General features: G+C 38.2%; 1 protein-coding gene across 3 annotated transcripts in view; it reads left to right on the plus strand.

Annotated features, from left to right (window-relative positions):
• Window positions 1-12,616, plus strand: part of MS3_00010864 (uncharacterized protein) — a 34,174-nt gene extending 21,558 nt beyond the window's left edge. For all 3 annotated transcript variants that reach the window (XM_051219271.1, XM_051219272.1, XM_051219273.1), the window contains 3 exons: window positions 98-199; window positions 9,466-9,554; window positions 12,437-12,616. In XM_051219271.1, the coding sequence (XP_051065898.1) occupies window positions 98-199; window positions 9,466-9,517 (154 nt within the window). In that variant the 3' untranslated portion in view covers window positions 9,518-9,554; window positions 12,437-12,616. The remainder of the gene's footprint in view (window positions 1-97; window positions 200-9,465; window positions 9,555-12,436) is intronic.
• The last annotated feature ends 423 nt before the right edge of the window (window positions 12,617-13,039 follow it).

Below are 13,039 nucleotides of genomic sequence, written 5' to 3' on the forward strand. Positions count from 1 at the left end.
AATCTCTGAGAAAAACATAATCTTTGTTTTATTTTTAAGTTTGATGAAAGAATAGTTTTATTAACAAACCTGAGTTAACCTCATTTTATCATTAAAGGCCTCGAGGTTCAGCTGTAGCTGAAAGATTATGGACTCATGGTTCACCAAACACAACAGATTTTATTCCAAGGGTGGAAGAACTTCGTTGTCGAATGCTGAGGTAAGTTAAGTATTAGATTGAAATTGGATGTATGCTCAGAAGTAACAACAGTTCATTATAAACAACTTATCCAAATACTGTGATAAGGTGTTTACAGATAATTAGTTTAAACTGAGCAGATTGTTAGTCTGTAAAGTTAAGATTTGAGTCTTATTATTGCTTTACAAGTACTTTACTTTTACCAGTCAACCCCCTGTTAATATTTAAATAAAATAAATTACTCATTTGTGTAACGTAAACCACTAAAAGCACATCGCTTATGAACCAAGATCTGAATCAGTATAAAATTACGTGCTGTCGATCATTTTATTCTCTCCTGTAGTTAATTATTTTAAAGAGCATAAAACTGGTAATTTTATTTAATAATACACCTACGTTTGCAACGAAAATTTAATTCCAGAGACTGTAATATTTGATTAATATTTTGAAGTTGAAAACAGGAAATATAACTCTGCTCTTCCAGGGCTACGGCCGGTCTCAAGCCCGAGTAAACGAGGAGGGTTGCGTGTGAAAATTCAAAAGAAAATTATGATGGCTCATGATGTAAGCCAAGATTCTTCGAAAGTCACGGGGTTGATGCTCCTTCTAACAACCACAGCAACAAGTTGTATAGGTAACTGGAACGTCGGGATAGGGTAAGAGACCGGGAGGACTAGTCAAATAGCAACGGAAATGAGGAGATACGAATTGGCAGTACTCGGAATCAGCGAAACCCATCTGACCCAAGCTGAACAGCAAAGGCTAGGTACTTGGGAGGTGCTGCTGTACTCCGATAACAAAGAGGAAAATGCTTCACACACTCACGCAGTTCCTCTGATGCTGTCCAAAAAACCACATAATGCACTAATAGGATGAGAATATCATGGATCCTGGAACATCAGATCATCATTGAAAACAAAGAAGAAGGGAATCACAATGAATGTGATGCAGTGTTATTCACCCAACAATTATAGTGGAGACGACGATAAAGATCAGTTTCACGAGAGGCTGCAATCAACCATGGGAAACTGCCCAGGAAAACAACATGGCCATCATGATGGGAGACATATACGCCCAAGTCAGAATGAACAACACCGGATATGAAGATATCATAGGACGACATGGATTGACTGAGAGAAAGGAACGAGAATGGTGAGAAATTTGCAAATTGATGTGCATTCAGTAAAGTGGTTATAGACAGTACAATATTCCCTCACAAACACATACACAAAGCTACATGTATCTCACCGGATCACACTACACGGAACCAGATAAATCATATTTGCATCACTAAACAATTCAGAAGATCAATGGAAGAGGTGAGAACCAGGAAAGGAACCGACATATCTTCAGATCAATACTAACTGGTGGTTGTCAAGATGAAACCGAAGCTAAGGAAACACTGAAGAACTAGACAAACAGCATTACAAAGGTTCAATACAGCCTTCCTTTGACATGCTGACAAACTCAACGAATTCAAGATAGCTTTCAACAACAGGTTCGAAGCCGTATAGGATCTACTGAAAGAAGTAGAAACTACTATGGAGGACAACTGGAAAGGTATCAGAGAAGCACTCAATTCGTCATATCAGGAGGTTCTGGGACGCAAGAAGCATCACCATGAGGAATGGATCTCCATTGATATCCTGGACAGGATTCGAGGAAGGAAGAACAATGAGACGGAAATTAACAACAGTCGAACAAGAGCAGAAAAAGTCCTAGCACAAGCTGAATACAAAGAAGCAAGCAAATTATGAGGAGCAATAAAGCTGAGAAGCAGAAATATGTGTAAGAAATAGCAACGACGGCGGAAAAACCTGCAAGAGAAGGAAATAAGAGACAACTGTATGACACGACGAATAAACTGGCAGGGAAATATAGTAAACCAAAGAGACCGGTCAAGGACAAAGAAGGCAGGCCAATCACTGAGATTCAAGGGCAGACTGGATTATGAAGAACTCGACATCTGAAAAGAAGCACGGACAGCAATGGACAGCTTGAATGCAACTAGACTACTTGGACTTCACAGATGACCTAGCCCTCTTATCCAATACACACCAACAAATACAGATTATGACAACTAGTGTAACAGAACCCTCTCCAACAGTAGGCCTCAATATACATAAGAGAAAGTAACGTTCTCAAATATCACACAGAGACACCAACCCAACCACACTTCATGAACAAGCTCTGAAAGATCTGAAGTCTTTCCCGTATATGGACAGCATCATCGATGATCAAGGAGGATCCGATGCACACCGAAAGGTGAGGATTGGCAAAATAAGAACAGCATTCCTACAGTCGAAGGACATATGGAACTCAAAACAATTGTCAACCAATATCAAAGTGAGAATCTTCAATACGAAAGTCAAAACAGTTCTACTGTACACAGCTGAAACTTGGGGAACTACCACAACCATCACCAAAAGGGTACAAGTGTTTATAATCAATTGTCTATGCAACATATTCAACGTCGGTTGGCCGTATAACAGCCTACTATGGGACAGGAAAAACCAACTTCCAGATGAAGAAGAAATTAACAAGAGAAACTGGAAGTGGATAGGACATACATCGAGTAAATCACCAAACTACATCACGGAGCAAGCGTTAATTTGGAATCCTGATGGGAAACGAAAAAGCGGAAGACTAAAGAACACATTGTCTCAGGAGTTGGAAGTGGACATGAAAAGGATGAATAGAAGCTGGAAATGAACAGGAAAAGTTTGTTCCCGACAGGGTTTGATGGAGAATACTTGTGAACAGCCTATGCTCCTTTACGACGGGTAACAGGCGGAGGTTAGTGAGATGTTTGTTCTTTGCCATTTGACTCCAATAAATTTCATCCTGTTAACTGAGTATTTTAGCGGGACAATCCTCCCAGTAGTGCTGTAGTGAGCAAGAACACGAGTACGGACAATCGAACGTATTTGAGTAAAAAATTAGAGAATATCTCACTAAAATTTGAGAATCATATGGTAAATAGTTAATTTGCAAAATATCAATCCATCGTCTCAAACTTCACTGTTAATTTGTCAATATCAATTCATTGTCTCAGATTTCATTGTTCATGTATTTTCATACGAATTGTTTTGTATTACTGTTCTTTCCTTAACGATCTTCTACTGGTATACATTCTATGCCTGACCATCGTTGTATACTACTTATGTAAATATAAATAGCACACACCACAGTATTATGAGTTTACTTGAGAATATTCAAATTCCACAACAGGAGTAAGTTAGTGAGTAATTAATGGGAAATATGTTGAAATTACTTACATGAAAAGACGATGAAACCAATTACTAATTCGATCAGTCCAGAGATTTTTTGAGGATTCATGTCACACAATTTTGCTTTCTAATCTGTCCATAAAATGAGACTGTAATGTTCACTGCCTAGGACATTTTTACATACTTTAAACAATCTTGTACAGACTAAGACAAGTTCAACATCTTCAAAAGTAATTTAGTTCGTTTAAAATCTTAAACGTCTGTATACATACTCCTAATTGCATATACTTACGATCGAAAACCAAATTTTTATTAATTACATCTGGGTAAGCCTTCAGGTCAACACTCTGTATTATTAAAAAGTTTTCAAATCAAGTAACCACTATTATCTGCTTTATTAGATTATTTATTTTTTTTATTTTTTATTTTAACACATAGATATTGGTACAAGGAGGTATCAAATACATATGCGCCACACTAATCTCATTTGATATGTGTGAGGGCTGTGATACTGCCCGGGTGCCCAAACCGAAGCAGGTGGTTTTCTTAGAGTGCCACTCCCCGAGCCTTCGATCTGAAGGTCTGGTCCACAAGGCAGTGGAGCATCGTGAGGAGATGCAATCCCATGGAAGCCGGTGACCAACAATTGGTTCATACACCATTTGTTCCCTCAGGATACTGGAGCCCACGTGCACCATTGGTTTGGGTTCCGGTTAAAGCGCCGGAGATTCGCTTTTCGTCCTCTCAATTTCGTAAACAGCACCCCCGCCACGAGAAGGCAATGAGTAGGACTTCCCTGGCAGAGGCTGTATACGCGTGGCCGTGTGAGAGTATTTCGAGAGGGAGAGCGGACTCTCCCCACTCTCGGCCATACCAGGGCATTTGGGGGCTTTATTAGATTAGACTAAAACAAATATCTGTAGTCAAACTAAGTGCTGAGATTACAGAATATGATCACTTTCAATAAATTACACAATAAATCTGTTCAAAACTAAGCATGTTATACGATGTTGATTGAAGAATGTGGTAAATTATACATGTATATATTACAAATAATTACTGATAGTTGTCTTTGTTGTAACGTGTCGACTGCAGATTAGATGCGCAGCGTATTTATCGATCGATTCGGTGACACGTAAAACACGTAATGAACGGCCTAGGGTTCTGATTGGTCCCGCTTCCCTGTCTAGCGCAGCCAGTTGAGTCTAGAACGCAAGTCACAGCCTCTGAGTTATGAATCGTTATATTTCAAACATACTCTGTTTATATACCAACCAAACAGACGACATCGTACCATAAAAATAGAAAACAACATCTGTACAATATTTAACGAGCGAAATAAATAATGGCCAATAAGAAATGCCCATTTAGAGTCCAAGAACATCATTAAACTTAACATGATAATGATTGGTATATTCCTCAGCATCCCTAACAGCCTTACCTACAGATTATTAATGCTCACTAAATTTATAGTTTGAAACTATATGAACTAAACTAATTCTAATATTTATAAACCTAATGTAATTTTTCATAAATCAATATAAATAAAATACATAAGATTCATTTGGTATCGTTGTTTACTTGAATCTTTCCATTGATGTTTAGGACTGAAATTAATCAGTCTCTTATTGGCATATGTGCATACTGTGCGTATTGCCTCGATATTGACGAGTCCTAAATAGGACGAAACGCGCGTCCTGGATTACACTGTTAGCCACTATCCATCTTCCATGTTACATTCCATGTTACATTCGTAAACTTATTAGAACTTTTAATAAAACAATCTTTGGTGTGTATAATGTATTTAGTCACAAGTTCAATAGTATTTGATTAGTGTGTAGGATGAATGTAAATACAGATTCTAATTTATGCAATAATAAGTTCATTGTAATTAAGTATTAAATGATTAGTGTAATGAGTTCTTTTCATGTTTATCAATGATGATTAGTCTAACACATATTCAAATATTTTGTTAAACTATCGAAAGCATATTGATCAAGATCAGCATTATTTTTTTAATCAATTTAACGCAATCAAGCTTATACATTCTAGCTCTTCAATAACAAAACAAAACAAAAGAAATTTAATGTCAAATCATTTAGTCTAATAATGTCATCATCAGATTAAACTTAAAGAAATAAACACCTATACTACTAATTACACTCACATGACAGTAATATATGACAGTTCAATGTTATGTTATTGTTTTCAGTTTAGTTCAGTGGATTAATCGAATTTTACGAGGTAATTAGCTTTTGTATGGAAAAGTATCATTATTGACTTCCAACATGGCATGATGTGAAAACTAATAGGGTATTGAAAACAAGGAGCAGAGTGCGTGAATCAACTTTAATTATGAACAATTACTTACTTACGCCTGTTACTTCCAGTAGAGCATAGAACGCCGACCAGCATTCTCCAACCCACTCTGTCCTCGGCCTTCTTTTCTAGTTCCATCCAATTCTTGTTCATTTTTATCATGCCTATCTCCATTTCTCGGCGTAATGTGTTTTCTGGTCTTCCTCTTTTTCTTTGGCCTTGGGGATTCCAGGTGAGGGCTTGTCTTGTGACGCAGTCGGGTGCTTTCCTCAATATGTGTCCCGTCCAATTCCAGCACTCCTTTCCTGATTTCTTCCTTCACTGGGATCTGGTTTGTTCTCTTTCACAGTAGGTTGCTGCTAATAGTGTCTGGCCAACGCATTCAATGTATTTCGCGTAGACAGCTGTAAATAAATACTTCTATCTTCTGGATGATGGCTCTCATAGTTCTCCAGGTTTCCGCCCCATACAGTAGAACTGTCTTGACATTTGTATTGAAAACCCTGATCTTGGTGTTGGTTGACAGTTGTTTTGAGTTTCAGATGTTCCTCAGTTGTAAATATGCTGCTCTTGCTTTGCCGATCCGCGCTTTCACATCTGCATCAGATCCACCATGTTCGTCAATGATGCTGCCCAAATATGTAAAGGTTTTTACATCCTCCAAATCTTCTCCGTCATTTGTGATTGGATTGGTGTATGCTGTGTTGTATCGGCGAATCTTGATTTTCCCTTTGTGTATACTGAGACCTACTGCTGCTGAGTCTGCTGCTACACTGGTCGTTTTCTCCTGCAGTTGTTGTTGCGATTGCGATAGGAGGGCCAGATCATCTGCGAAGTCTAGATCGTCCAGCTGCATCCTAGATGTTCGCTGTATTCCGCGTTTCCCTTCAGATGTTGACGTCTTCATGATCCAGTCGATCACCAAGAGAAAGATAAAGGGTGAGAGTAAACAAGCTTGACTGACACCGTTCTTTACTTCGAACGACTCTGTGAGATGTCCACCATGCACGATTTTGCAGTGTAATCCATCATATAAATTCTGTATGATATTGACTATTTTATGAGGCATGCCGTAATGTCGAAGAAGTTTCCATTGTGTTGTCCTGTCCACGCAGTCAAATACTTTCTCATAGTTAACGAAGTCGATGTAGATTGATGAATTCCATTCGATTGATTATATCACAAGGATCCGTAGTGTTGGTCTGTACACGGTCAATCCTTATGGAATTCAGCTCGTTGGTTTCAAAGTTGGGCGTCTACGGAGCCCTTCATTCTGTTTAACAACACCCTGTTGAAGACTTTTCTTAGTATTGAGAGAAGAGTGATACCCCTGTAGTTATCACAATTCCTCGGTATTTTGATCAGAAGTCCTTCTTTCCAGTCTGTTGGTACTTGTTCCCCGTCCCAAATCTTATTGAAGAGAATGTGGAGTATCCTTGCAGTTGCCGCTACGTCTGCTTTTAGTGCCTCTGCTGGGATGTTGTCCGGTCCTGCTGCTTTGCCACTCTTGATTTGTCTGATAGCCATGCTGATTTCTTCAATTGTTGGTGAGCCAACATTGATTGGGAGGTCCGTAGGTGCTGCTTCGATGTTGGGTGGGTTCAGTGGAGCTGGTCGATTCAAGAGTTCTTTGAAGTTTTCTACCCACCTGTTTCGTTGTTCTTCAATGTTGGTGATTACCTTGCCTTCCTTGCTTTTCACTGGTCGTTCTGGTTTACGGTGATTTCCAGAGAGTTTCTTTGTTGTCATGCAGTTGTTTCACGTTCTCTTCTCTTGCAGCATTTTCCACAGTCATTGCTTAATCTTCACTTGCCTGTTTACTTCTGTGAAATCAGCTTGTGCTCTGGCTTTTTCTGCTCTTGTTCGGCTGGTATTGATTGCTGCCTTCTTATTCTTCCTTTCTTGAATCTTATCCAGTGTATCCATTCCTTGTAGTGATCCTTCTTTTGACCCAGAACCTCATGACATGTTGAAGTGATTGCCTCTTTTATCCTTTTACAGTTACTCTCCACAGTAGTTCCTTCTCCATTGAGTAGATCATTAAAGGCCTGGAATCTATTGCTGAGGGCTATCTTGAATTTGTTGAGTTTGTCAGTATCCTGAAGTCAGGCCATATTAAAATTTTTTGATGTTGTCCGCCCCGTTGTCCAGTGCTTTTTGAGTTTCAATTTCATCTTGGCGACCAGCAAGTGATGATCTGATTCTATATCAGCTCATCTCTTGGTTCTCAAATCATCCATTGTCCTCCTGAACTTTTTGTTGATGCAGATATGGTCGATTTGGTTTTGTGCAGAGTGATCCGGTGAAGTCCATGTGGTTTTGTGTATGCGTTTATGTGGGAATATGGTGCCGCCTACGACCAGGTTATTGAAGGCACATAGATTTGCAAATCTCTCACCGTTTTCGTTTCTTTCTCCCAGTCCGTGTCGTCCCATGGTTTCTTCATATCCAGTGTTGTCCGTTCCAACCTTGGCATTTAAGTCGCCCATCAGAATGGTCAAGTTCTTTGTTGGGCACTTCTCGAAGATTGACTGCAGCCTATTGTAGAATTGATCTTTAGCTTCTTCATTGTAGTCGTTGGTAGGCGCATAGCATTGGATGACGTTCATTGAAATGCCCTATTTCTTTGTTTTCAAGGAGGCTTTGATGATCCTTGGTCCATGAGATTCCCATCCTACAAGTGCATTTTGTGCTTGTTTGGATAGCATCAATGCAACTCCTTGTGTATGTGGGACATTTTCTTCATCATGGCCAGAGTATAACAGAAGCTCCACTGAAGCTAGTCGTTGTAGTCCAACTTACGTCCAATGTGTTTCACTGATCCCAAGTACCTCCAAGTTGTATCTCCTCATTTCTGCAGCAATTTGGAAGACTCTCTCGGTCTCCCACATTGTAGGAGCACCCCATGTACCTAAATAAATGGTTTTTCTAGTTGTCAGAAAGGGCATTGGCCTCGTGACTTCCGAAGGAACTCAGCTTTCACCATGAGGCGTCATAGTTCTTCTAAATGAAGACTTTCTAACTTTCAGGGCAGAGTTTAAAAGGTTTGAATTATTTTTTCTGGTTAGCATTCATTTAGCTAGTTAGTTTTCTACGGGATGAGGTAGCTAACCCCATGCCCAACCTTACACCTTTATCCGGTCTCGTGACCAGCAGTAGCCACCGAAGGGACTCCAGGCGGAGTATGAATGGATATACGTAAATCCATCTTCATCCTGCTTTGATGAACTTCATGGTGTTAACTGTTTTTGACTTCCATCTCTCTAGCTGTTACATTATCCCAAAACCTACTAACATCAAATAGTTGCAGTGTCAATGTCAAAATACCATTGTTTTATTGGTTTAACGGCAGGATAAAAATGTTTTCTATTTGCCGAGATATGCTACTGTTATATGACCGATGATCGAGATTATACTACTATGACACTAAATGCTCGAATGATCCGCTATACGCAAACTGGGTCACGTTTTATCAGAAACACGATTCGTGACCAAAAATAGAGCACCAGAGTATAGGCTAGGCAGTCTACACTAAATGAGATCAGGGTAGAAATCACTATTAGGAAAGGAATGACAGATTATGTAATCATCTGACTGAGTGTCTGTTTGTCCATGTCCAGTGATCAATCACTTTTTTAATTTTACTAGTCACATATCATTTATAAATTAATGATGTAAAACTATGTATTCATTTGAACTATAAATTTCTTTAAAATAAAATTATTTTTATATTTACAGCCGCGGTTGGAACGCTGAACCAATAAATGGACCAGGATTTTGTCCGCTTTAATTAAAACTAAAATTATTATAGTCCATCTCGAATACAAGTTGGTTTCAAAATAAAAAAAAATAACTTTTTATCCTTCAGCATCAATTTTTATGTCTAGAAATTATTTAATTAAAAATTTCATATCTACAAACCGTAATAGTTGATTATTATTATTATTATTATTATTATTATTATTATTATTATTATGATTAAAACCGAAACATAAAAATGACATAGATACTCAAAAGAATATACTGTAGCTACAATAAACTATTGTAGGGCCAGCGAAATGTCACTAAGCCTTAGCCAAATCATCCGGCAGTTGGGTCATTGAATATCGAGCAAATCATCGATCCTCGTCAAGGTCAGTGACAACCAACGCGCATCAGTTAATCGTATGCCATGGACTGGCCCATGCGGCAGTGGTCTTACTTTCGCTTGTATCTACTTTAACTAATATATTTCGTGTTGTACAGTCTTCAAAGTATCTATAGTACCTTGATACGTCAATGGGGGTAGTCCACGTAAAGTGCTGACCACGAGGTGTGACTTCGACGTTTGTTGGTTCGTCACACCATTCACGTCTAACTCAAGTAGGCCTCCAATCATTTCGACATAGATCATCTACGTTGGTGATGTACACTGATGAGCCCGACGTGATGGTAGTAATATTTAAGTTCAGATATAAAATCCAATCAAAATCAGAAATAATGAAGCCTGTAATGCTTACCGAGTGGATGGATTATCACAGTAAGATCATACTACTTATATAATGAAACAAACTTAGAGAAATCAAGGTCGATAATTTCAATATTATCAGAAGCAGACTTATATGGCACATAATTTCACACTCATAGACAATGAATAAGTATAAATTATTTAATTCTTCTGTGTATAAACATCTCACAGTGGAGAAAAGACATTTTTACAATACGGAAATGAAATATTTTCAAATTCTTTTATAAATGAATTTCGATTCATCTTACAAAGTTATTAAAAGAGGGGAATACTCAGAAGTTATACAAAATTATCCAATCTTCCAATTGACTGTTGTGTATTAAAATCATGCATTCAAAGTGTTCCTATTCATTACTTTTATTGCCTATGATACAACCTATATAACGGGTTGAACAAATCATTGTGGATTCAATCATGAGAAGTCATTATTTTGAGTACGACAAGTGCTCAAAAGGATTGATTTAATTTATTGAGAAACAATAACCTTAAAGATGGGAGTCAATATGGTGTAATGTGAGTGGAATTATAAACTATTTGAACAGGTTAATTCTGAAGAGTCGTATTCAGTACTGTAAATACTATCAACTTTTTTAATTCGTGATAAAAATTTCAAGTCTCAACATAGAAAAATCAGCCATATTAAGTGAATTTGATGATGCGTTAACTCTAGAAGTTTAGGATCAGTGGCTAGAGAACTCAGTTTTCAAACTTTAAGTAATAGATTTAGACCCTCCTTCACTTAATTCATCTTGGGTGACTGAATATTTTAAATGACTCTCATTGAAACAGTAAGGCTCCGAATCGAATACATAAACCTGTACAATTAGAGACTAACTCTGTCTGAAATTCTTATCATTTATTCGCAATGTGGAGGCATTCCAAGCAGGATCCACGTCTATCTAAAGAGACTGAGCAATTACAGTCCTCAATATCAATGGGAAGATTTAAATAATCCTATCAAATAAATCAGATCACGAAAGCCTTGGGAATTTTCTTAATGAGACATTTTGTGTTCTTTATTTGAACGTACTAATTAAACGCTTTTAAATATAAGATTCTGTTGTGTTAGTCATAATGACTTTTAATGATTATATGATGATATTCTATGTAATGGAAACATTTCATTACTAGTATTTGATGTACTGATATCATGGTGTACCATACAACAACTTGTGAATAGATTATGGAATTTTATCTAGCTTTTCATTACGGAGACTACCAAATCATGTATTTGGAACTTCATCTACAGCAACAACAAAACAACTTGACTCAGTGATATGGAGGATGGATTAAAGTAATTTACTATAAAGCTTTTACACCTGTTTGACCAGGACTTAAGTGTATGTAGGGGGAAGTCATCCAGTACGTATTGTGGAATGCGGTATACTACAAATAACTCAATGTCTTGCCTTTTATATTTCAGTCTATAGCGCATCAGTTTACATGTCCCTGAATCATGCGCCAGTGCCTCGACTTCTCATAAGGTCAAGGTTCTTTTCATGTATAACATAAGCTTATCATCCCTACGGTTTGGACTACCAACCCCAAAAAAGTAAGAAACCAAATAATTGAGTTTCACCATCATAAACTCCTGACGTTAATTGTGTTTCTGAGATGGTAGTAACACCAGGGTTTTCTGTGTACCACGTTTTTGAGCCCCGCCATTATATTTGGTAAGCGGCGAGCATTTTTATTGAATACCTTTAATTCTGAGAAAAATTGTTCCGTACCACCCAGAATAGTTTGGGGACTATTTTGACCAGAACTTTTACAATGTGAAAACCGTTAAGTATGGAGTTTTTCCCTATTCCGGTAGCGCAATATGTATTCTGGATGTAGTCTGCTCACGTGTATTTTCCAACATCAGGTTTATGGGAGCAAAATTAACTTTTTGTCCTCTGCTATGAATAAATGCTAACTCCTACTATTGTTTCTGGAATTAGCTTGCTTATTGACGATTTGCTTTGTGGCTTAGACCGTGTTTAAATCTAGCCTTTTGTCCCTTTTCAAAGGACTTTTAAATTAAGAAAAATTACTGACCTGTTTGCGAGATGTTTTGAAAGGCTGTGAGTTTTCGTATCATAAACTGTTTTCAACCGTACAGTCCTATTTGGCGTCAGGTCTCACTAGTTTTCCCTAATTTCCTAGGTGTTCCTTTAAGTCACTCATTAACCTTGTTTTTTTCTTTATCAAATCTTCTAGAACGCTGAAGCTTTGCCCCTGCATTGTGTTGATGTAGAAACCTGTATGGGGTTCTGTAATTAAAACAGTCAACCCACATATTTTACAGATCTCTTTAATTTGTTTCTTCGTAGTGTACTTTTTTCCCTAAAACCACGCCTACATTTGTCTATTTGTTATCTAATACATTATAGTCATCCACCTTGATGGCTTCATTAAAATCTTAAGCTGAACCGATGGTGACACTCAAAACTTCCCCGACATCTGACAGATATTCGTCTGCTAGTGGCTGCTTATCTGATGGTAGCTTTCTGGCCGAGTCTATCAGCTAAATCGCCCAAAGAATCAGCTGAGACTATGGAGCAGCATGCTTTGCACGCTCTGCCCTAGTATGGCCGAGAGTGGGGAGAGTCCGCTCTCCCTCTCGAAATGCTCTCACACGGCCATGTGTATACAGCCTCTGCCAGGGAAGTCCTACTCACTGCCTCCTCGTGGCGGGGGTGTTGTTTACGAAATTGAGAGGACGAAAAGCGAATGTCCGGCGCTTTAACCGGATCTCAAACCAATGGTGCACGTGGGCTCCAGTATCCTGAGGGAACAAATGGTGTATGAACCAATCGTTAG

This window comes from Schistosoma haematobium, chromosome 4 (assembly GCF_000699445.3).
Source record: "Schistosoma haematobium chromosome 4, whole genome shotgun sequence".
NCBI classification, from domain to species: Eukaryota; Metazoa; Platyhelminthes; class Trematoda; order Strigeidida; family Schistosomatidae; genus Schistosoma; species Schistosoma haematobium.